Source organism: Candoia aspera, chromosome 12, assembly GCF_035149785.1.
Source record: "Candoia aspera isolate rCanAsp1 chromosome 12, rCanAsp1.hap2, whole genome shotgun sequence".
NCBI classification, from domain to species: domain Eukaryota; kingdom Metazoa; phylum Chordata; class Lepidosauria; order Squamata; family Boidae; genus Candoia; species Candoia aspera.
Window position 1 is genome coordinate 12,817,165 of NC_086164.1, and position 25,935 is coordinate 12,843,099.

At 40.9% G+C, this 25,935-nt stretch overlaps 2 protein-coding genes across 6 annotated transcripts in view; one reads left to right on the forward strand and one right to left on the reverse strand.

The window, feature by feature from the left end:
- ZNF711 (zinc finger protein 711) lies at positions 1-19,506 on the reverse strand. 4 transcript variants are annotated; one of them, XM_063313694.1, is made up of 9 exons: positions 19,298-19,506; positions 16,257-16,358; positions 14,911-15,441; positions 8,003-8,161; positions 7,377-7,523; positions 5,998-6,135; positions 4,428-4,475; positions 3,812-3,955; positions 1-2,005 (listed from the first exon to the last, which is right to left on the reverse strand). In XM_063313694.1, exons 2-9 carry the CDS (start codon positions 16,339-16,341, stop codon positions 828-830), a joined length of 2,430 nt encoding a protein of 809 aa, XP_063169764.1. In that variant the 5' UTR covers positions 16,342-16,358; positions 19,298-19,506; the 3' UTR covers positions 1-827. The 4 variants fall into 4 exon arrangements, with proteins under 4 accessions (XP_063169764.1, XP_063169765.1, XP_063169766.1 ...); XM_063313695.1 differs by lacking the exon at positions 19,298-19,506 and adding an exon at positions 17,247-17,741; XM_063313696.1 differs by lacking the exon at positions 5,998-6,135.
- The window catches only part of SATL1 (spermidine/spermine N1-acetyl transferase like 1), a 21,714-nt gene continuing 14,820 nt past the window's right edge, over positions 19,042-25,935 (forward strand). The window contains exons 1-2 of one of the 2 annotated variants that reach the window (XM_063313705.1): positions 19,042-19,085; positions 24,366-24,396. The gene's annotated coding sequence lies outside the window, so the exon portion shown is untranslated. The remainder of the gene's footprint in view (positions 19,086-24,365; positions 24,397-25,935) is intronic. The other variant, XM_063313704.1, reaches the window with a different exon arrangement.

Consider the following 25,935-nt stretch of genomic DNA (forward strand, 5'->3'; position numbering starts at 1 on the left):
TTTTTAAAAAATCTTGGTCAAAAGTTAAGTTTTAATCATGTCATGTGCCATATGAAACATTCAACTGTAGTTTCAGGCAAAAGGGGAAATTATGTACATACGTGTCTCTGTCCCTAGCACCAAACCTGTGATCTCAGAAACATAATGCTGTATTTTCAACACGACATCCTGCAATAAAAATAGGTTAGCAGCTCTGAAATAAAACTTTGGAAATTGCTTGTTAAATTTAAACACGTGGGGAAAACAAGGTGTACTTATGAAATGTTATGATTGCTTTAAAATTTAAAAACAAAACAAACAAAAAAAGACCGATCTTAAAATTCGACCCGTTCTCGAATACTCTGTCCCAGCGCAATTAAAAATAAAAAATAAAAAAAATGTAAGGACCGCGTGACTGACTTCTCTCTTGCTTCACTGCCCAAAACTGCATATGGTGTATTTGTTCTCGCAAACCCTTCGAAAGAACTTCTGTCCCTGGTTTTCGTTAAGGTGACAAATGGCGTTATTGATAAAGGGCTTACGGAAATGGCCTTAATATTTCTTTAGCTTATTAATAATGTGTAACGCTTCCTAGCAAGACACTCAGAGACCCTTCCTGCAGCTTCTCAGGCGTCCCTTCACCTCTCGGCCTTCGTCGCGCGCTTTCGGTTCTGATAAGCAACCACCATAGGGGTACGAGATGCCCAGCCAACCCTAACGCTTTTAAGACTTTTAATACAAAGAATGCAAAGTTATGACTTAAGATCAAGCTTTGAAACCAGGAGAAACAGTCCACGGGAGTTTTCTTCCCCAACCGGCCTGCCGCATCGCCTTCCCCGGCCCGGCCGCTACGCGAGGGCCTCCTTGTGGTGCCTCATTATGTGCTGGTTCTTCTCGGAGGGCCGCCGGAAGCCCTTTTTGCAGTACTCGCACCTGTGAGGGTAGTCTTTCGTGTGTATCGATATGACGTGCCGCTTGAAGCCGGACGCGTCCGTGGTGCTGTACTCGCAATACTGGCACTGGTAGACTTTCCTTCCGCTGTGGGCCTTCATGTGCTTCTTCAGCTCCATCTGCTGCCGAAACCCCCGCTTGCAGCGCTTGCACTTAAAAGGCAAGTCCTTGGTGTGGACTGAGAGGATGTGCCCGCTGAGTACAAAAGGGTCTGAAGTTTTAAAATCACAGTGCCGACACTGGTGCACCTTCTTACCTTTGTGGGTTTCGCTGTGCTTCTTAAGCTCCGACGGGCGGTGGAACCCTTTCTCGCAAACCTCACACTTGTGAGGGAAGTCTTTCGTGTGGACGGAGATGACGTGCCGCTTCAGGTCACTGGAGTTGGTGCTCTTGTGGTCGCAGTGCGGGCACTGGTGGGTCTTGTGCCCCTGGAAGAGCTCTGTGTGCTGCTGAAGCTCCTTCTCGTCCGTGAAGGCCTGCGGACAGTGTTCGCATTTGAAGGGCAGGTCAGGCCCGTGCTTGGTTTTGATGTGCGTCTTCAGGTTGGACTGGTCTGCACAGCGGAAGACGCAGTGCTGGCACTGGTAAGGCTTCTCCCCCGTGTGGGTCCTCATGTGCTTTTTGAGCTCCGACGGGTGGCGGAACCCCTTCCCACACTCCACGCAAACGTGGGGAAAGTTCTTGCTGTGAACCGCGAGCAGGTGCCTGTTCAGCAGGCCTTGCTCGGCAGTCTCGTAGTCACAATATTTGCACTTGTGCAACTTCGGTTCCTTATCCCGCAGGATCAGTTTGTTTGAGCTCAGTGGGCTCGCCTCTCTGTAGCGCCTGGTGTACTCTGTGAATTCGTGCGTTTTGTCACCTTTGTTGATAAGCTTATGGCTTTCCAGGTGATTATGGAAGCTGACTTTCTTGTTAGTCGTAAAGTCACAGTCCGTGCACTGATACTTCTTCTTAATCATGTGGTCTGGGTGGTTTTTCATATGCCTTTTCAAGAATCCCCTGGACTTAAATTTTTTCCCACATATGTGACAAGGGTAGACTGTTAAGGGCTGTCCATCGGGGCCTATTATAACAGCTGTTTCAAATAAACAGAAAGAATTATGAAGTAAATTATGTTTAAGCTATTTTGAAGCTAAACAGAACGCAGCATCAACTTAAAGCACATCGTTCAACAGCTGACAATGCAAACCTGTATATAACTACTCAGAAGTAAATATGCTAGTGAATTAAATGAGACTTAGTCCCAGGAAAAGTATGTGCTAGACTGCAAAAAGTGATAATTAAAATCCTTATAAAAATTGACAATATTCTAAGAGTCACTTTTTAAACTATAGCTCTATATAGTTATACATGTTGCAAATGTTACCAGTAACTCACTCGGCTAAACAATTCAGCACATCCCCAGCTCTAAGCCTTTACTGAGATGATGTATGGTTTACATTTCGGAACAAACTTTTGAAAATGAAAATTTAAACAATCAAGATCTATTAACATTTCCACCCAGTAATTACTTTTTCAAATTCCCGAAAAACAAATACTACTTTACCTATCTTCTTCAATCTTTATCGAGTTAATTTTTTATAACTGAGTGGTTATTTATATCCTTTTCCCACTCCACAATGGACACAGTGTATTATGACTCTAATATTTGACATAAAGAATTGTTAATTCAATTTGGAGTGTCCATGAAGGATCCAAACAAGTAGGGCAGCAGTCACAGCATCGTGGCCAAGGCCCTATCCTTTTGTAAGAGCTTGCAATATCAGTGTGGATTGTGATACTATGACCGCCATCTTGCCTGTTTCAACTGCTGCTGGACTCATTAAACATTCAAGAAAAGATAAATCTCTTGAATTTCTAAAATATTTTTCTACACATTAATAAATATAACTGCTTATGATCTAAAATTATACATCTATTCAATATGTATTGTATTTTCAATAATAAAGTGATAATTTCTAAATAATTGGGCACACCTACTATAGATATCAGAAGGTGCATGTTTTGTTCTTTCATTTGCAACATGATTGGATCATAAATGCTCCTAAACAAGCTGTTTAAAAAGCTCAGGTTTGTTCAGCCTTCTATTTCTGCTATCAGGAATGAACAATAAACATACTTCAATGATGGCTTGGTATGTACAGAACAGGAAAAGACCTTTATGAATTGCCTCTTGGTCATTTCCAACACCACGTACTTCCTCCTATGTTTTTTTTTTATTAATTTTTTATTGCGTTTTAAAATAGTAACAGAAAAAGAAACAAAGAAACAAAAAAATACACAAAGAAACATATCTCTCTTATTTTTACTTTACTTTTTCTGTTGTATTTTTCACACTTTTTAAAACACTTGTTATGTTTTGTTTTTCATTTATATATATTGTACTTCCTCCTATGTTAACTTACCAGGATGACAGCTATTACTGGCTTACCAAATGAAAGGGTATTATATGGAAATCACCTCTGACTTAAATCCAAAGTCTACCTTGAAACAGTACTTTGGTTTGGCCAATAAAATTTATAAAAATTGTACACTTCCAAGTTTTCAAGAACATCTCATCAGGTGAGATGGTTCAAAGTCTAGGGAAAAAAACATGAGGGAGGAAAACACGGCTTATAATCAAGCCACACATGTAGTAGTTATATCCGCCAAGAGGGAGTCTCCAGACATGAAAACTAGTTCTTACCCAAAAGCAACTGGTGGTAGATTACACCAGGTAGATTCCAAAACTTGCTTGGAAGAAGATACAAGCAAGTAACCAAGAGACTGTACAAAACAGAGTAGTCGTTTTTTGCCAAAAAATTCCCAGCAGAAATAGAAAGGTTAATAACCTTAAAAGGTTAATTTAATTGGGTAATAACTTATTAGAAGGCTGTTTTACCTGTCTGCCACTGTCGCGCTTCACCTCTTCTCCTTTTCTTGGTCTTCTGCTTAAGCAATCTGTTTGTATTAATGCTATCACAAATCTGCAGATACTGAGTTGTATTACCATTCTTGTTCTCTAATCTTGCATCCAAGTTTGTTCCTGGTATGGAAGATAACATCAAAACGTTGCAAATGAATGCTTTAGGACACCTGATTTAGGAAAATAAAGCTGAAAGCATTTATTATGCCTTTGGCTTGCGATGGGACTCTGCTTCATGATGCTAGGACCCCAGAAGCACTTCAAACGTCTCTTTACTGCATCACGTAGAAAGCAATAGTTTATTATCGCTTATGTTTACTTTATGTTCTGGGAGTTTTCTCAGCTGAAGAGCAGGAAAATGAATATTTTACTCATATAAAGTCCCGTTCTCATATTTATTACCTGGTAATAAATTGCACCAATGATTGCAATTCTCCATAGCTTTATTTGAGTAGCATTTCTATGTATCAATATCCTTTCCTCCTTTTCAAATTTAATTTTGAGTTATTCTAAAATTCATAGACTGCTCTGTATTATACTGCGGAGGGAGCTCTGTTCATACCAAGGGTAGAATAATGCTTCATCTTCTTACCTGGTGTTTGACAGTCTTCATATTTCCTGGGAAGTCTTCTATCATCCCCTAAGGAAATGAGCAGTTTAGTGATTTAATTCACAAATGGTGGGGATGTGCAAAACCTATTGTTCTGGGAACAGAACATTCCAAAGAACTTCATTGTGTTCTGTTTCTCTTCTGGAGCATGCTCATCAGCAGTTTTCTGAAGCTAATCCTTGAAAAATATGAAGTGATTTCTGGTGCTCTGGACATAGTCCAACCCCCAAATGGGCCTGTTATAATCAGAGCAATATGGGCCCCTCCGATTCAGAAGGCTGACCTCTGGAACACTGCCCGACTGCCATTAGAATGGTTGACTGGATCACTTTGGTCCAGAAGAGAAACAGATTAGTAGGGTTTGCACATAGCAAACAAATAGTTTGTGCACGGATATTGTGAAATAGTTGAAAGAGAAAACAATGAGTAACTGTTTTTACTAATTGCCAGAATTTTCTTTTGTAAACACTCAAAAGAGTCCCAACCAAAACCAAAACATAATCACATAAAATCTTCTATTTAATAACAAAGCTTACTGCCTGTTGCTTCCAAGTAAAATTTACAAATATGCTTTGATGTCCAAGAACCCATTGTATACAATTAACATTATTTTATCAGGCAGACAAAGCAGCAGCAATTAGCCTTCAAATATTCAATTTATACTATCATAAAAAATACTTGCTATGTAAGCAGAAGCCAGTGTATGAATTAAACAAACCTGCCTAGCGATGTCCAGTCTCTCTTTCATAAAATGTTTGTGTGTGCGCGCGCACACACAGACACACATACCAGATCACTGGCCCCCATAGCCAGTATCACCTACTCTGACAGAGCTCCCAAGGTACTGACAATGTTGTTTCTCCAGCAGTTTCAACTGAGATTGTTTTTAACTAGACATCTTAACTGAAATATGCTCTGAATGATCTGTTGCTCATAAGAACACAGATGTGTCCATCCATTGTTCCTTAAGCAAGTCTTCCTCCTCTTTTCACTTCAGTCCTTTATGAGGTTGACTGAGCAAAAGCATATACAGATTAAAGCAGATACCAAAAGGACTAAAAGAACTGAAAAGAAATTTCAGAATGACATGGCCTGTCCAGCAAAATCTATTAGCACCTTGTTGTGGTAGGGCAGATTGAAGAGCTGGTTATTTAACAGGCAATATTCTGCATTCCAAGCCTCTTTATTAATATCTTATAATTATAGCAGGTAAGTTCAGTTGCTTTTATGATTTTATATGAAAAGAGGAAAGAAGGTCTTCAAGGAATCAAAAGAAACTGGGGAATTAATCACTGTCTGAAATTATATTTAGAAAATTTAAGTATGCATTACAAAATGTGTAGTTTGAGCAAAAGTAGGGGGCCTCCAAGTAGTAAACTGAAAGATATCATTTCAGAAATCCTCTCTCAGTCACCAAGAGTCAGCTTTGGCTTGAAGGAGACTTTACTTCAGGCAGAAAGAGATGAGTAAACCCTACGAGATGAGCAAGGCTACAGAAGTAGTAACTTGAGTGAGGAGAAGGGACTGTCATAAAGAGAATCTAGCATCCTACCATAAGCAGCAGCCCATGCAACCGGAACAAAAGTTTTATTCACACCAGAGTCTTCGAGCTGTGCATCAGGAAGTGACGTGGCTTCCTCTTCACCAACAATTACCTCCATGTAAACTTCATCTGCTATTTCAGCACAGCCTAGATTTGATTTTAAAGGAGGCTAAATTAATGATTCTATTTCTGCAACTAATTCATCCTTGCTCAGTTAACATCTACTAAACCCACTATCTAGATCTGTATGCAATAAATCACAATACAAAATTGTTCTGAATCAAATCCTCCTCTACTCTATTATTAAGGATTCTACTCGATGCGTATTTAAAAACATTTTAAAAACCAAAACCAAAAATGCTTTTAAACAGATCTGCTTAAAATTACACTATGGTTTTATATTGGAGAGGAGAAGCTAAGTGTAATTCCTAAGTAGAAAAATACCTTAATAAAGTGAGTGTTTTTAATTCACTCACCATCATAAAAAATTATGCAGTTTTTAAAATACAGTTATTTATATAGCACTTAGAATGCTCAGTGTTCAAACAATTCATATAAATTATCTTATCTACACTTTACAATACTGTAATGCAAGTCAATAAATTTTGCTCTTCATTAGCTTATCTATCCAGTAAGTTACATGGCTAAAGTAAAATCTGAAATAGAAACAGTCATAAGGCTTAGATATTTAATTTTAAAAATGGGTGAATTTTTTTTCAAAAAAGAAATGAAAGTTACAGAGACAATACTTTTAGATATCTTGGTGATTGTTTTATGCTGTTATCTTGCTTCTCACTGGTTTTAATGTATTTTAAATACTGAACAGACAAGTAAAATTTGATGCAATCCTTAATCCAGAATAACTATTAAATCAGAAATTATTGACACTAACATTGACATTAACATAGCTTTAGGTAAATTAGAAAAGCAAAATAAAAACAATGAATACTGACAACTGGTGAAGCATTCATGGAAGTATTATCATTGGTACACGTTGAACAACATACTTATTTTCCAACATTTCACAAAATGCATCTGGGATTGCCAACACATGCCAATGTTATTTTCTGCTATTCACAAGTGCAAAGCAGACCAAAGTCAATTGATTAGGCAACGTAATACTTGACCACAGCTTTGTCAAAATGGGTTTCGCAACTGCTTGGATTAAAGGTTGTGTAAAAGTGTACATGACTCTTTCTACATGCAAAATTGGCGACTTGAGTATTTAGAGGTGGGAGAGATGAAGCAGCTTGTTGGCTTGTTAATTTCTACCTTCTGAAACTTAGAATAATCACTTAATAATTCAGAGGTAAAACCCAACCAAATTTACATTAGAGGAATTACAAAATTATATACTTAATAAAACAAAAATGAAATGTTGTCCTTACTAATATCTTCATCTTCTTGGGAAGAATCCTTAACGGCCATATAAACCATCTTCTCTCGTTGAACTCTACCAACACTGCCTTGCTCCAGAACTCCAGTTACAGAATGTCCATTATGAAAGTCACTCTCTGTTACAATCTCTGTTCCACCTTGAATAGAAAAAAGTAATTTCCACCTGATAGAATTTTAATAGGAACAGTAAAATGTTACTGTTTTTCTTCTGTGTTTGGGCATAACAGAAACCAACGCATTTTTTTAGGGAGAGCAGATCACACACCAAGGCAATCTCAGTCTGTAAGTAGTATGACAAATTTATAAGCTGAACATTTGGCAGGAAGATAAAAATAATAAAGGTAGCCTTTTAAGTCTTGGGAAAACAGTAAGGCTGTAGAAGTGCATGAGATGCTGGGGGGTTGTGGGAGAACGGGACATTCATGTAGTTTGAAATCCATGGGCACAGCTTTTATGCTCTGGTTTGATTAAGAGTCCATTTACTTTAAATTGCCTTGATGGAAGCTCTAATTTAACTGGATTCATTATAAAGAAAGATTTACTTCATGAAGGTTGGCAGATATATTTTATTTAACATTTATGGACAGACCCATGAACGTAAGTTTGAGATACGTACCTATTTCAACATCATCCTCAGCTTCGGCTTTAAATATGTAAACTTTAATAACTTCAGAACCAAACCCATCATCTTTAGATACGTCACCATGGGAAACCTCAGTGCTGATTTTTAGGGGGGTGTTTCCGATATGGTCTAATTTTTCCCCAACGTCATCCACTAAAAAAATAAATAAGAACTGCCGTTACGTTTGAAGTAGAATGTGAAGCAGAACAATACTGTCCAAGAATCTTAGCTCCTTTATGCAAGTATCAACATGACTGCATTAGAAGCTGGCATGCACACCAATCACTCTGCACTTGTTTAATTTCTGAAGGTTGCACATGGTATAAACATATTCATTGTAACTTGTTAATTTATTATTTTAGTAAATCAAAATAATTAATTTCACCCCCAGAAAGAATCAGGAAGTGCACTGTTGAAATATATCTTCAATATCATAATGTCTGATTAAGCAATTAAACAAGGCATGGGTATTTTGCGTTTTTATTGCTCTTTTTTTCCCCATTTTAGAACATACGAGAAGCGAGGGATACCCATGTTATCATTTTAGGAAATTCATCTTGATCTTTGAAAGATCTTCGACATTTCAAATAAAGTATTAGTATTTATTCACACAGATACAGCTTCCTTTCCAAAATAAGGTACTCCACAGGATGAAATCATGACTGATGCAGAACACTGAAATTGTGAGTGAACTGCATGACAAGCCCTTGGACAGGTCTATTTTCATTAGGGGGTCAGAAAGCAATTATTTATTCAATCCTTTCAACACTCCTTTCTTGCATGGAAATCCCTTCCCCTTAATCAGTTAGGTTTATGTCAAACTAATGTTAATTATGGACGGGAATATTTAGAGTTCTTTCTTAATCAAAGTATGTTAACCATTTCCAAATAAGTGTCTCTTGTTTCAGAATGATCCAGAAATAAAGCTGAAGGGACTGAAGTAAACTCTTGGGGGTGGGGAGAGTAAGAATATGTTGATACTGGAGAAAGGAAGCATGCACAGGCCCTGCTCTTCATTTTTTGACTATTGTTTTAGACTTTCTTCTACGCTCACCATCATCATCAGAGCTTCCTTTTAGCACTAATAACAGCACCACAAGACCCATGTGGTTTATCTTAAGCAATTTTAGTATAATTCACTTTGTGGAAGCTGGAAAGGGTTGTCCAAGGTTGCACTTCCATGCAATAGTCAGCTAGAAGCTGATCCCCTTTCGAGGTGTTAGTTCTTTCAGGGAAGCAAGCAAACCATATATAATTTCTTGCTTTTATACACACAAACAATACATGAATATAACAGTGCATCTTTGCTTTATGTGTGCCCATATTGCCTGTGCTAGATGTCATTTAATGATACCTGCTAAAACTGCTGCAGTTTTTGGTGTCACTGATGAACTTGTATTTCAGAAGTCTGTGAACTGGTCAGAACAATGCTGGAGCTACTGAAAACAGAACTAAATAGAAATAAAAAAGCTAATCACTTAACTTTGTAAAAAGATTTATCAGTACTGCTACTGTTAACCGTTGCAAAATTAAACTTATGGCTGAACTCAGTGTTGCTGGTGTTTTTTTAATGAATTTTTAAAAACCCTAATAAAATTCAACTCATTTGGCCCGTGCAACTACACATCTGAATTTGCAAAAGGCCATCTCACAGAGGGAAACGGATCTTTCTTCCTCCCTATCAGGTCACACAGACAACATTAACACAAATAGCTTGCATGCTGAGATTGAAGGGAAATGCTGGACTGGTAGATTTATATACAGGTAACAAACCTGTTATTTTAATAGGAAAGCTAACTCACAAGTGGGCTAGCAGCAGGGACTGCCTTTGGGACAGTTCCTCTGGTGTGTGCCATTATGTGCTGACAGAAGAGATGGTTTATGCTACCAGCACAGAGAAGGGGGTTCTTTCAAATACTTCTCTGTCTCTTGAAAGCTCAGTCTGGTTTTTCTGAGGCTCTCGCTGACTTTCTGGCAAGTGGATGCACACAGAGAAGGCATACCTGCCAAGTTAGTTGGCATAAACACCTTTTCCTCATTCACATACATACTCAGAACAGCGGAAAGGGTCACACCAAATTCCATAGCAAAGTAGCCATCACAAAGTTTCAAGCGGTCCTTTGTGATGTGACCCTCCAAAACATTTAAGCCTAGATCGCTACAAAAAAAAGTATTCTTTTTCTGGAGTAACTTCTTGCCTTTGAAATGTTACATTTTTATTTATTTATTTAGCTGGGAGTGCACAGAAAGATGTAAAAAGTTGCAACAATTCTTTGCATAATCTAAACATTAAATATTAATGCGCAAATGCTGCAGGCCAAACAATGAAGCACCTATTAGATTCAACAAACTGAAGATGTAGTAAAAAGAAATGAGAAAGAGAAATAACATACACAAACATATGTCATTTTGGAAGGTAATGGAAGTGACTTCTCTATTGTATTGTGATAGTTCCCTTCTTCCAGGGTTTCAGTTGATTTTTCTATGTACCCTGTTTGAAGAATAATAAACCAATTGTGCAAATTCATAGCCACTGCTTTAATTTTATTCATAAAACTAACAGAGAACAAGGTTCTTTTTAAGGTTTGTAAGGTATGCCAATGACTGTAAAACACTAAAGTAAAGTCTCCAGACTCCTGGTATACAATTCGTGAGCAGGTCTCATGCTGCACAATTGTCTAATCACTCCCATTTGTTTCTCCCTCAAAAAGGAACAGTTAAATTTACCAGAAATTGAAAAGGATGGGAAAGATCAACATTACGACTTCATCTGAATTCCAGCTTACCATTATTCTGATAAGTCAAGATTCATACACAAATTATAAAGCCTAGTTTCAAATTCTGGCTTATTGGAAAGAATAATCCTTATGTTAACAAAGACCCTGAAAAATTTCAACCAAAATAAAAACTCCGGCTACAACGTATGTTAGTATAAACTGCAGTATTTAAGACATGAGGAAAACCTTACCTCTTAAAATATATTTTTCCAAAACTTATCTGTTAAATATCATTAATCTCATGCCTAAAAGGCAGCAGCAGAAATATTGCAATGGATAATATAAAACTTCAAGGCTTCAGGGGTGCAGTGCATTGCAGTGAACAATACTTGTTAAATAAAATTCTTTAACACTGAAAGTTCTCAGTATAACAGGAACATAACGCTAGCATGATTTAACAAAATGCAATGATTTCAACTTTATTTTAGTTATGACTCACTTTTATTATAACTATAGATAAAACATGGAAAGAAAATACACTTTCCAGATTCACAGTCTCTGATCATTGCTGAAAGTTTACTTTTTATAAAGTATGCATCTAATCCATATGGCTACAGGAAAATGTTGGAAAAATATACTGGAATAAATGCTATAGTACTGGGGAAAACGCTGCAAATAAAAATGGTTATAAATCACTATAAACGTACTGTATTTGTCAATAATGCTTTTACATATGAATACTGCAGTAGCGCACCGTACCTTTAATCTCTAGCTTGATATCTGTTAAATATAAGTTAACTGCATATTTTATTTTTATTTATTTTTTACTTATAAAGAGAGCCACTTGGGTCTAGTAGTTAAGGTGCTGCGCTAGAAACCAGGAGACTGTGAGTTCTAGTTATTTATAAAAATAATAAAGGCGGGATAAAATTAAATAAATATGATGATATGATAAACATTTATACACCATTTATTCAAGGGAGTCCAGAATTAAATGCATACAAGCTAGACCGCACCCACAACACATACATCAATGCTTTTTCCCACCTTGATTTAACAACTTTCTGTTAATGAAAAAAAGAAAGACAATTTACAGACTTTAACATAAGAATTGTAAACCTATGGGATAAGTTAAGAAAAAATATTATTTAACTCCAAACTTCTTCTTACCAGAAATTTCAAATTTTAATTCCAGAATATTACTTTCTGACCGCACATAAAACCAAGCAAAATGAAAAAAAAACAAAACCCGATTATTTAAAACTTCTTTCCTTAGGTTATTAAAGTTCTATTAATTTGTTCACAACCCAGGCAATTATAAGGAATAATTTTCTACAAAGGTATTTATGTACGAAGGAATATCTATTGACAAACAAAAATTATAAAAAAATCTTTACCACCTCTAACTTACCTTTCTTAGCTGTTTCCAGGTGTGAGATGTTCAGATTCATTGTGGATTGCCAGCTCCCAATTCATGTGATGTCTCAGCATGCACTATGCTGGTGATATCACACCCACCATGGAAACCGTGAGATACATGCCATCATTCATAGCTGTGCAATTTTTTAAAAGAAATCTGACTTTCCTAATTGCTCTCTCAGAAGGGAACAGAATAGCATTGTACTTATAGTTGCAGCAGACTATGCAATGCTGTATTGCAGGGGTGAATAACTTTTGGCCAACATGTCAAATGTAGCCCAACCACTCGTTTTATGGTCCATTTCTGAGCTGCAGCGTACGTGGCCAGAAACCACACTGTAACTCTATGCACTGGACTGGTAGCAAGATACTCCACCACCTTGCCATAGGGTTAGACTGACATGATTAAAGGCAGTGGGATCCAATTGGGCGAAGGCAAGACCAGCCGGGGAGCGGGGGGAAATGGCTCAGTGCCGAGAAAAAGTTGCCCACCCCTGCTATACTGTAACAGATGCTTAAAAGGAGGTGGTGGTGGAATATTACCTTATCCCTAAAGGACAGCTCCAGTGTGGCTCTGTAGTGGGTATAGGATCACCAGCATGTGCATGCAGTATCATCCTATGGCTCAAAAGCTAGCAATCCACTGTGGGTGTCTGAACATCACAAACCTGAAAAACAAAAACAAAGGAGGGTGTTTTATGTTTTGTGTGACATGTTTTCTTGTACACTCTCTTTTTACTTTTCTTGAATTCCTGCCGTTGGTCACTATAAATGCCAGATCATAAAACTGCAGAATTGCAGAGCTGGAAGGGACCCCCAAGATCATCTAGTCCAACCCTTTAGGTAAGAGTTTATAAAATGTAGCCTTTTAAACCCTTTCTTTTCAAATAGATTAATATATTTTATTTGGAAAAATATTCTATTTACTTCAAAATCAATCAGATTTGTCATGATACAATTGCACAGATTTTTCACTGTTTCATGTTCATGCAGAATGTTATGTCCTTACCATGAACTCTTTTGACTGAAGATGAAAAGAAATTATCGTTATGACAAATTAACTACTTAGAGCACTTCACTTTTAGGAAGAAAAGTAATTTCTATATAATATGTAAAATACCTATTTCTATAAAATACTAGGCAATTAAACATGTACTGTCGATAGATTATGCTCAAGCAGAATGAAATATTTTGCTGGAATAGTCCTCAATTTATCACAATTTTCATTCTTTAATACAGAAACACATTCCCTGTAGATCATATTTAACCCTAAAATGGTTAAGCAATAATATGGTTATATTAGTGCTTCCCACATGCCCACTCCTGAGGGCAGAGAAGGAAGATACAACTTCCAAATCATTCATCTATAGTTCGGCAGTAATTAAGCAACTATGACAATTAAAAACCTGAAGAATGATACCATATTACAACATAGGCTAGTTTATTTTCTAAATTTATTTGGCATGTTATTGACCATTATGTTGATCTAATCATACTGAAGGTAGAAACAGCCTCATAAACGAACAAGTCACAGTAATATGTTTGATACTTATTTGAAATAAAATTCCATAGTAGTTTCTCAATTTTCATTTTCAATGAAACCTGAATAGCTAAAATTATTTTTTTTTTCACATACCTGAATCGTAATGGAAATGTTCATGAATAGGCTTGTATTAGGTATCAACCATCGATTCCCTGGTGGTTTACTAACAAATCTCCGAACGCGGGTGTCACTACCACGAATGAGCAAGTTGGGAGTCCCTCTGGACTCACAGTCCTAGGAGAACAGCATGCGGAGACTAAAGCCAGAGGTGGGGTGAGAGGCTATGACCAGCTTTGCCTGCTTTTCTATGGCAGCACTGATCGTTTAGAATGTCCTCACCGTGAACATCTAGTTGGCTCCCACTCCAGTTGCCTTCCAGGAGCAACTCAAAACCAAGCTCTTCCAGAGAGCATTTGGGCCATGATACCATATTCATTTAATTTTATTCTGTGTTTTAATTGGCTTGCAGACCATTTATTTGTGTATTTTTAGTACATAGTTTTTATTGTGCATTTTATCTTGAAAACCACTGAGTCTTTTGGGATTGTGGTGGACTATAAATTGATTAACAAATAACAACTAAAATAAATAGACAATAGATTGCTAAATAAATGCATTTAACTTGAAACGAGAAGCAACTTAGCAGCAGCATGAGGTGCACATTTTTTTCCTAACATTTTCTTGGCATATTTAAAAAGAAATTAATTTCCATGCTGATTTTAATCGTGGCAAAGAGATTTGATACACCTCTTTTCTCATCCTTCTTTCCTCCTGGCCCCCATGACCCTCTTCTTCCCTTTTTAGCATTAAGCATATTTAGCTATTTTGAGGTCAACCACAGTTACTTTTATAGCCATCTGAAATTACTTTTAACCAAAGTTTTTAAGTTAATTGGAATACCCAACATACTTGTAAAATACAGTTGAGGGTTGAAAAGGAGGAATTCAAGTGGAAGCTAATAAAAGCAATCAGCCCAAGGAAGAACTACGCCCATTATGCTCAGCTGAGACAATATACGCATGCTGAGGCTTAGAGCTGTTTTAGCCTACACATTTCCAGTTTCTTCCACATTTCTCTTACCACGTAGTTTCGCTTAACTCCTTTACAATGTCTTCCTTAACGTGAAACAGCCAAACACAGTACTTCTATACAATCACGTCTCTCATTGTTAAATCACTTCTAGTCTGAGAAGTTAATTTCATATATATCTTTACTTCACTTACAAGATATCATTAAATAGTCTTCAGACGTGCTCTTGCCATCATCGTCATCTTCAGTCTTGATAGTAACAGTGGAGCCAGGAACAGCGGCAGCTGCTTGAATCACAGTTTCGGGATCTGAATTCGTCACAAGAACTTCTTCTGATACCATTGTGGGAGAGTCAGGTCCTGATACAGAATCTTGCACCACATGTTCCAAATGTCCATCAGGACCCGTAACAAGATCAGCCACAAAAACTTGATCAGGAACTCTAACAGTTTCCGTTATTAAGTCTGAAGTTAAAACATGATCACTGGTATCTAATCCTTCTTCAATGGCAACATCTGCTTCCAATACAGATTCAGGAACAATCACTCCTTCGGTAACAACGTCAGTTTCAGTTATGATATCAGGTCCTTGGACAACTTCAGCTGCTAAGCCATGATCAAGTGTTATCCCATCATCTGTGACAACATCTGAAACCAGTACAGCTTCAGGGACTGACACAACAATATGATCTCCATCAATATGAGCAGTACCAGCCATTCCAGCCACTGTAACACGATAATGAAAGAGGAAGCGTATTAATACTTGTTTTGATATTTCATAATACAAGAAATGAAGCTATTGTTTTATCTGTTCAGTCGCTTCTGACTCTTTGTGACTTCATGGACCAGCCCACGCTAGAGCTTCCGGTTGGTCACTGCCACCCCCAGCTCCCCCAAGGTCGAGTTGGATATCACCCATCCATCTTGCCCTGAGTCGGCTCCTCTTCCTTTTGCCTTCCACTCTCCCTAGCATCAGCATCTTCTGGAATACAGTTATCTGAAGTACTCTCCAGCCTTCTAGTATATTTATCATTAATTTTAAAAAGATGTAGTAACAGAATTCTGCAGCTGGATGGAAATATTCACATAATTGTTGGGACCCGACTAGTCCACCAGGAAAAAACAGGTCTATAGGCTGGACTAAGAATTTTAAATACTCATGTTACCTGTCTTCTGGTACCAAGTTTGGTATATTCCAATTCAACTGATTTCAGAAATTTAATATGGTGATATTATTTACAATAATTATTTGGTCACCTTATTGTCAAATTCAGAGCAAGGATTTCTTTTGTGGGCACTATACATCCTCCACACCTGGATGTGGTTTTGTTTGTAACTGACTGAAGCACGCAGCTAATCACAGTGCAGCACAGGAGAGGCAGCAGGAAGTGAGCCCCATGAGCCATCCAAAAATCTAAATTCCTATTCCCCATACTAGTTTTGGCACCCATGCTGTGGATTATTCATTGACAATATAGTGCAACTAATAAGCAAATACTTTAGCCAATAATAATTTTGTGAGAGCATTGTATTGTTTTTACCAAAATCCTGCATAATCATAGTGTGAGGCATTTTGGATTCCTGTGTCTGCAAACCAAGACTTCCACCACCTGGATCCATAATCATTGAGGCTCATTCACAAACTGAAAAGGAAATTATATAGAAATTACTAGTTGCATTAATGCCACATAAAATGTCTTATTAAATTGTCTTGTTCTGTGCAAATTCAATGCAAACACAGGAGCATAAGGTTCTCCATAGTTACCAAAATTCTAAATCAGGAGTGAAAATTAACAGAACAATTAAAGGATATGACAGTAGATCCAGCTGCTATTTAAATTATTTGCAAATTATGCAATTAATTTTATACAAGATATTTATTACTATGCTGTGAAATGTTTTATAATTAAATCCTAAAAATAAACTCAATTTATTCAATGGGCTTACATCCAGGTAAGTGAACATAAGATTGAAGCCTAAAACAAGGTAACACGCTGACATTTCTGCAGTGACATTTTAAAGATTTTTAGGTAACAATTGTTATTCATATTGTCAAATCCAACCCAAATTTCTGTTTTTCAGAATATAACAACCAAAGGCCTGCTTTTATTACTCAGGCATATTGGCAAATATAGGGATTTACTACTTGGGCCTCATGACTATTTGTCTGCCAAAGTTGCTCTGTATGTCCAGGAAAACAGAGTGGTATATAAAGACAAGTCCTTGTATACTTAAAATTTTTAAGGAAAGCATTGCAATATTCAAATTTATAGCTGTGACCACCAAAAGCCTGGTGGTATGTATTAGCATGCTTGAATGAAGCCAACTTCTAATAAACAGTCTTGAAGAAAAGGTGTAGCACACACCTCACCACTATCAACTCAAGCTTTTATCTTATGTGGCGATCTTACCTGACATGTAAAATTTAGGCATACATACATAAATTCCATCAACTGGCATCTGTGTATGGGCTATAGTGCATGATTTTGCATAAGCAGCTTTAAGCTATAAATTATCATAAGTTTGCTTACACTCTGTCTTGCTGTATATACTAATTTCTTCCCAGATCTTCCAATGCGTGTTTGTGGTTATCTGCAGAAGTGTGGACTGTTAGTTCTGTTAATCTAGGATAGCTCAGGACTGCACCAATAAGCGTGAGATTCTGGAAGACTGGATTGTTCATCAAATCAAAGCAAGAATTCTTGAACTGCAGGTATACTGTTTTCTTTGGAAGAAAAATGCATGGGGACTCATTCTAGCCTAGATCTTGACTGAACATGCATAAAAGTCCAGTTAGGAATATACATCTGTAAGTGGTGTTCACAGCCAGAATAGGTAAAACTTCTCTCCACATCAAGGTATTAAAATTCTACAAGAGAACATAATTAACTGAAAGAAGGCACAAACTACTATAAAGTATATGGAGTGCCTAACTGGGGGAGACAGCATCCCCACAGTTAAAGTGGTTGAGCTCTGAGGCATCCAGCTGGCTTTTGGAAAGGACCTTTGCATCTGTGACTGTGTCTGGCTGTATCTATACTGCCACTGCAGAGTTCCAGAAAAAGGGGTAACTAGGCAGGGCTGCCACCAATTAGCCAGTAGGTCGGGTCTGAGCAGCATGGCTTTGCTCCACTGGCCCTCTTCACCCTGCATGCTAAACCATTGTTCCAAATCCATTGATTAAACAGCCCTGCATGCTAAACCATTGTTCCAAATTTTATAATAGGAAAAAAAAAGTGTGTATGCTCCAGACCGCACCCTCGAAAATAAATGGAACAATTTGGCGCCCATACGCTCCTGCCTCTCCATTAGGCTCCCGGTGTAACTGACTCGGTGTCCCCCCATTAAGGGTTTATTCCGCACCCCGCCGGGGAAACGCGAGCCCTAGCTTCCTTGGCCACCTAGAGCAGCCCTTCTTCCTCCCCGGGGGAAGGGATGCCGGGGGGGGCGCGGAGGGGCTTTTCAACCCTGCCCCGGGGGGTCGAAGGAACAAGTCCCTCGGCTTCAACCCGGGGCTCGGGGGAGTCTTAAGCGGCGCATGGGCTTCGCGGGGCGGCAGGAGGGCTGCTCCCCCCTGCGGAGCGACTGAGCAGCCAGCGAACGGCCAGCCGGGCCGGCCTTCTCTGCGAGGGGGGCGCGCTACAAAGAGTGCTCGGGACCGCGCGTGCGTAGAGCGGACGGGCTGCCCCCGCTCTCCCCCACCGCCCGCCCGTAAAGCTCCCCCACCCCGCGGGAGCGCGCGCGCGCCGGGCAGGCGGGCGGGGAGAGCGCGCGCGCGCGAGCGCCACGCCACCCTCCTCTTCCTCTCGCTTCCAATCAGCGCCCGTGATGAGCAAACAAAAAAGCGGCGCTTTGCAGCCCGAGTCGGGCAAAAGGGGTGGGGTTGTACCCATCCTTCCCCGGGGCGGTGTGGCGCGGCCGAGGGCGGGCAGGGAAGCCGGCGGCGCGCGGGGGCCGGAGCCAGACGGGCGCTCCCCGGGAAGTGGCGGCGGCGCCGGCTCGGCTGCCCGCCCGCTCGGAGGCGGCTGCAGCGCTGCGGGGCGGCGCGGGCGGGTCCCCCGCCGCGGCGTTCCCCACCCGCCTCTCCGGAAGCCGTCGCGGGGGGGGCCTGGGCGGGGGGCTTGGGCGGCGGCGCGCTGGGGGGGGCTTCGTCGGAGCCCGCGCCGAGAGAGGCGGGGCGGCGGCAACGGCGGCGGAGGGGGGAGAGGCGCCCGCGGGGGGGGCGGCGGCCGGTCTCCGCCGCCATCTTGCGCGCCGCCATTTTCTGGCCGGCTGTCGCGCCCGGGCCGGACAAGGCGGCGGCGGAGGCGCCACCACCAGCACTAATCCCCCGGCGGGCCGTCGGCACCCCGAGCGGCGCCCGGGCTGAGGTAAAACGAATTCCGTTCCTGGAGAGGAGAAAGCGGGCCGCGATGGACAGCTGGAGTAGGCCTCGGGGCGCGGCCTGGGCCGGGGCCTAAGCGGCCTGGCGCCTGTCCCTCCCGCCGCCGCCGCGCCTTCCCGTCTTGCTGAGGCGCTTTCTTCGGCATCTCGCCTCGCCGCGACCAGCGGCTGGGCGTCCCCATTCCCCCCACATCCTCACCTTCGCTGGGCGGGCTCGGGCCCGAGCGGGGGTGGAGGCCGGAGGACGCTCGGCCGCCTCGGCTGCCCGTTTTCGGGGCCTGGCATTCGAGGTCCGCCAGGTCCGAGGCCTGCACCAATCACAGGCTCGGGCTAGGAAACGGCAGGCGGGCGGGAGCGCGCGCGGCCTTCTCCCTCGCCCGCGCGCGCTCCCTTCCCCCCTCTCCCCCCCTCCCTGTCCCCCCTTCGCTGTCCTCGCGAACAGCCGCGGCTGGAACACGTCACCCAGGCGCGTCGTCCTTTGGGCGGCCTCCCCCCGTTGCCTTTGTGGGAGCATGCGCGAGGAGGTGAATGAAGCTCAGCGGGGCCGGGATCTTGCCCTGAGTCGAAGGGACGGGCGGGGGGAGAAGGAGAGCGGGCGAACAAAAGCCAGGGGCGAAAGGGACCCGGCGGGAGGAGAAAGGAGGGGAGGGCGGTGCACGCGAAACAAACGGGCGGCTCTGTGGGTATCGTCCCAGGCTAAGACATCCCCGGAGGTGGGAGAGGGTGCTTCAGAAACGCGCAAAAAAATTCGTGCTTGCAATTTTGCAATGATTTCTTCCTCTACTTCAGGGTTATTTTTCTAAAGGGAGTGACCGAAGTCCAGTTTTGAAACTAACTCTTCATTAAGCTTTTTTTCTTACCCTAACAGTAAACAAGCACTGATCTCTATCGGATTATCATTGCAATAAAATACAATAAAGTACCACTTTTCTTCCAGGCACAGCTGCTATTCTTTAAGCTGTTGAGTGTCAGTCCTATTTCTCGTTTGCCTTGCTTGCTTTTACGAGCATATGCCCCACAACGTGGACAACTGCCGTCAGATTAAAAAAGGCCAGCATTTTAAACGGGCCTTTAGGAAAGATGATGATCCGCTTCACCGTTTAAGGGGGTAGGAATGGAACTGCCAAAGATGATTTTGAGGACCACAACTGGGAGGGGGGGAGAGAGAGAGACAGCCAAGGGACAAAAGTATTTATTTTACAGCCTATTATGCCATAAGGCACTACTTAGTTTTCATGTTCGTTACATTATTGCGTAAATATGGCCAATAGCAAAAGTAGGGTATAATGCATTTCTGCATTCCTTGTGTGCAGAAGTGAGGAAGCAAACATTGTTGGTGCCCTAAGAAAATAACACAGCCGCATTAGATACAGGAGCCATGAGAGATGTCCGACTATATACTTTGTCAATCTAGTCCAGCACGGTTTACATCTTACTGGCCGTGACACTCGGCTTCAGGCAGTACTTTTACCCATCATCTTCTACTGGATGCCTTCTGTTAGAAATGGGTCAAACCTAGGGCCGTGGGCAAGATAGATGCTCTACCCACATGGCCACTCTGGGAGTAGAGTCTTCAGTTCCCAGGTTTCTCAGCAATGTCCGTGTTGGATGGGGAATTCTGGGAGTTCAAGTCCACAAATCTGGAGGCTGCTTACGTGGAGGAAGACTGAGCAACTGTTTCTTCTTGAGAGGATCTGGGCCCCAGGATGGCAAGTTATGGATTTCATTGACACTTCCTAGATCTCTTTTGCTATTTGTGGCCTCCTTAAATCGTTTCGAGTAGCTCATCAGATGGCAGTATTTTAATAATGAGAACTGCTCAGATTTGGGACAGTACAATCCAAACCCTTGCATTCCCCCAGATTGGTGCTCTCTTTCCTGCCAATCAGCTGATTGAATCTGGATGGACGAGCAAAGCATTCATCACAAAGCATTCTTCACAGGCTACAGTTTTTGAGGGTGGAAGACAAACATTACTTATGGGCTGCTCTCAATCCTCTACTGATCAAATATTGAAACGGGGAAGGATAATCCAGGAATATCCTTAATCCTGGATATTCACGTAACCACTATCAAGCAAGGACCTGTTGAGTCTTCTGCTTGGAAGATGTTATCTTAGTCCAGTGTTTCTCAAACTTGGCTACTTTAAGATGTGTGGACTTCAGCTCCCAGAATTCCCCAGCCAGCATGCTGGGGAAAATGGGCATGGACTAACATGCCCATTTTCCCATCTTCACAACAAGTTAGTTATACATATACTGTGGGTGGGAAAATCTAGAAGGTATTTTAGCCTTGAGATCATTCACTGGCTGGGAGCTGTTCTTGCCATAATCGGGAAGAGGAATCGGTGTCTTAGGTTTCTGTAAAGGAAAATCAAGATTAAAAGTCATTTAAGGCAGTGTTTCTCAACTATGCAGTCATGTAAGTAGGATGTTTGACTCCTCTACCCCAGTTGAAAAGTCTGCAGAAGAGAAAGAGGGCAGATCAGCCATTTCCAGCTGGATACACTGAAGCAAAGTAGGCCTGCGTTATCCAGGCTGCAAACATCTGAACAATCACTAGGTGCCAGCAAATGTAGCAGAACTATTTTATGCCATCCAGCAGTTCTCTTAAAGTTTTGCAGGTCAGAACTGGTAATCAAGTTCTCTGCAAAGAGAGCTGAGTATTTCAGCAGAGTGTTTCCTAGACTCTGGCTTTGGAATGGCCTCTGAAAAGTTGGGCTTTGGAGCCTAAGTAAAATAACATTTTGAACTAGTCAGCTCTCTCTCATTATTTGGAAGTATTTCTTGATTAGGGCTTAGGAAAAGACTGCTCCCAGTGGCTAATACTGTTTTATCCTCAGTTCTCCCTCCATTTTACATTTATAGCAAAGTCAACATTGTAACTGCATTTTTAGATCCTTGGAATGCATTGTAACTGATAAATATACAAACAAAAGACCAGCAAGCTTGGTGTGAGCCTGGTTCTTCTTTAGAGTGATGGTGAGACTTAAGATAGGAAAGGTTGAGACCCTCTGGTTTATGAGTTGGTAGAATTTCAGTAGGGACAGGTTACATTGACCAGCAAGAGGCATGACATAATGGAACATCTGTATCTTTTTCTGTTCTGAGAGCTGAAAGGAAGTGGGCTGTCTATTCCATTCTGATAGCCAGGAGAGACAAGGAGAGGATGGATGGGTGGGTGGATGGATCCACAAGGTCCATTTGTGGCCTTTTCAACCTAAATATTGGATGTAATCTCTTTAAATAAATAAGCCAAGTAACTCATGGTCCTGCATAAAGGCTGGCCATGGGAACACTTTTCCATTTAACTATAAACAATCTTTTGGCTTATTCCAGATGATGGCAACCTTGTCCAACCCAGGCTCAATCTGACACAGCAGTACAAGGGCCAACCACACTACAGTTGGCTGAAACCTTCAGCCACTACAGTTGGCTGAAACCTCACAACCTACATTTTGGCAATCTCATCCAAGTTTGAATGGGGCTGTCACGTAAATGTCCTAAATAAATAAATAAATCACATGTTCTTAGCTGAATTCTTACAAGATTATGGTTATTCTTCTATTATAACTAATGATTACTGCTTCAATTTGTAACCCACCTTTCTGCCATGGATGGTCATGGACTCTATGCAAAAGCCATTAAGTTTTGTTTATTTTATGTTGGAGGTCTAGACACACTATCTGCTTTATTCCAGTCTCTGGCCGATTGTCTATTGCTTTTCTTTTCTTTGATAGTTCAAGTTGGGAGTGTTGATTAGATCCTTATAGGTATCTATTGGGGTATATCTGAATGGTTGAATGTATCTAGACAAGGTCATGTGGTAGCAGTGAGATCTAGGGAACCATGGGCAAAGTTCTGTCTGCACAATGATGAAAATTACTTCCTTCTCATTGTAGCTCTTTCAAAGCTACTCCTGAGGGCTAGGAAACTATGACAGGGCTAAAGCAGGAATCAGTGGAAACTGAAGTCAATTTCCCTCATGCAAGCAGAGGTGGCTTCCACTGATACAAGGAACACCCTGAAAAATGCCATTTTTGTTCATAACCAACATTTGGACATACCGAAAGCTGTCTCATGGGCATAGCTGCAAATGGGTTTTGTTGCTCATAATCTGCGTCTGGAATCTCATTCACCCAGTGGCTATTCCGGCCAACTAGGGCAGATGGGACCATGAATCCCTCTTCTGTTATTGAAGTAGTATTCTGGGGTGGGGAGCTGTCATAAGAAAATTGAGCATTATTTACATACAGAGACGGTCTGTAGCCTGAGGAATGCAACCAGAGGTTGCATTCATGCAACATGTTAAGCTAAATGCAAACAAACCATGTTATGGCTTAATCTACTGTATTGGCCAGGAAATGAAAGCAGACAAGCAAGCAAAAAACTTCCCCGTTACTAATTTCCTCTGCTTAGTTGAAAAGAGAGCAGTTGTCACATACTGTATACATTATGATCATAATGTGGAAGTTACTGTAAGGCTGAATTCATAATAAATCTTTTTCTTTGAAGTGACTCAGACACAATGCTGTAGATGGAATAAAGTAATGTGAAATAGCTCCTCTTTGTGTGGATTATGTGTGTGTGTATACACAAACACACAGTCTATATAGTGTGTTTATGCTACACACACACACACACACATGCATATATGGTCCAGATTCAGTCCAGTTCAGTAGATGATATTTGATTTCCATCCACTGAAATAAATGTTTAAAATTAGTTGTGAGTACATGAGCTCCACTGATGTTACTGAGTGTGAAAGAAAGCTAACAATCCGGATTCAAACCCTATGATGGAAAACACAAACCTTTATCCAGGGCTGTCATACCTGAATCTTTCAGGAAATGGGGTCTGCTGTTGGAGTCTGGGAAATAAAAACGTTTCGTTGGCCAGGCCATCCTGTGTAAGAAAAATCGGGAGTGGGAAATAAGCAGATTGCTTTGATTTTGTTTTTGTTTTAATAGAAAAAAAAAGCACTCCAAGATACAATATTTATGAAAAAGAAACTGATCCAGGCCTATGTCGATGGAGGAAAAACAAAACTGGAAAAAAATCAACCATGGCTCTATCATTATGGAATCAAAATTGGACACTGTACCTTAGGCTGACCTTCTAAAAGCTTACTAATCACTGTTCCCATTGCACAGGTAGTTATTACCACATTTTCATTTCCTGTATGAACCATGCCTTCCTTCCTCCTTCCCTCTCTCTATAAGAAGCCCATTGTCATAACTTTGTTATTTATTTATTTTTCTTTCACAGGCAAGGATGTGCTGTACTGGCATGCAAAAGGGTGGGTGTTACTTCGGAGAAAACTGCACTCTCAGGGTTGCTAGCCTAAACTCTTATTTTTTAATTGGTTTTGGACTCTTTCTTTTTGGGACATTGCTAGCTGTTGCCTTCTCTAACCCTGGTCCTTCTCGGCTTCCTTGTTCCCTTAATCAAGTTCATGCTTTCCCCTTGTTGTCTCCTAAGCTCAGATCCTGTTCCAGGAAGGAACAAACGAACAAGCGAGTGATGCAGTTTCTCCATCCTCTTGTGAACCCTTCCTCGACCACTGAGTAGCCAGCATGGCTAAAGGAGAGGATGCGAAGAGTTGTAGTTTTAACAACATCTAGAAAGTGATCCCTGTTCCAGATCTATGCTTGCCATTGGATGATAGTTCATAGCTTCAGCAGGTGGCAGCAACTAGTCAAAGGTGAATTATTTTGGAAGTTTAGCAAGGCCAGCCCTGTTTAAGACCTGGATGGGGACCACTTGGGAATTCAGAGGCTGCTGGTAAGACAGGGAGCTAAAGAAAAAATAGAAGAAAGCGGAGGCAGTGACAAACTATTACTGCAACACTGCCAAAACCCAGGACAGATGTAGTTTCTGGGCAGTTCCTGGATTGCTATTATATTTACCTTTGAAAATACTTCCAGAGTAATATACAGTGCATACGGTGGCAGTATTAGTGTTCTTTCCCTGCTGCAACCAATCTTTTATCATTAGCTAATGAGTTTCTATCTTCATCCTGTTCCTCTTAGTCCCACTATTATCTGAAAGCCTCAAGTTCTTGTGTAACTTTGCAAGTTGCCTTGTATTGAATGTATTTATATACTGAACATAAATTTATGCCATTTTTTATAGATTTTTTATCCTGCCTTTATTATTTTTATAAATAACTCAAGGCATTGAACATACGTAATACCCCTTCCCCCTCCTCTTTTCCCCACAACAACAACCCTGTGAGGTGGGTTGGGCTGAGAGAGAGGGACTGGCCCAGGGTCACCCGGCCGGCTTTTGTGCCTAAGGAGGGACTAGAACTCACAGCCTCCTGGATTCTAGCCTGGAGCCTTCACCACTAGACCAAACTTTTCCACATAATTCTGGGAATATCAGTAATAGGAATTAATTGCACCTTGTATATCAGAGGTCCCATATCAATTTCCATTGGAAGGTAGATGGGGTGTTAAAAAAATGATGCAAGAGATTTCTAAAAATAACTACAGGTAGTCCTTGCTTAATGATCATTCGTTTAGCAACAGTTCAGACTTACGATGGCACTAAAACCTGACTTGTGACCAGTTCTTGCACTTACGACTCTCCCAGCATCCCTGCAGTCATGTGATCAAGATTCAAGCACTTGGCAATGGTTCACACTTATGACCATCACAGCATTCCGCAGTCACATGATTGCCATTTTCAGCCTTCCCAGCCGTCTTCCGGCAAGCAAAATCAATGGGAACTGCATGATTCACTTAACAACCATGTGATTCACTTAACCACATCATTTGCTTAAATGACCACTGCAAAAATGGTTGTAAAATCAGGTCAGATTCACTTAATGACC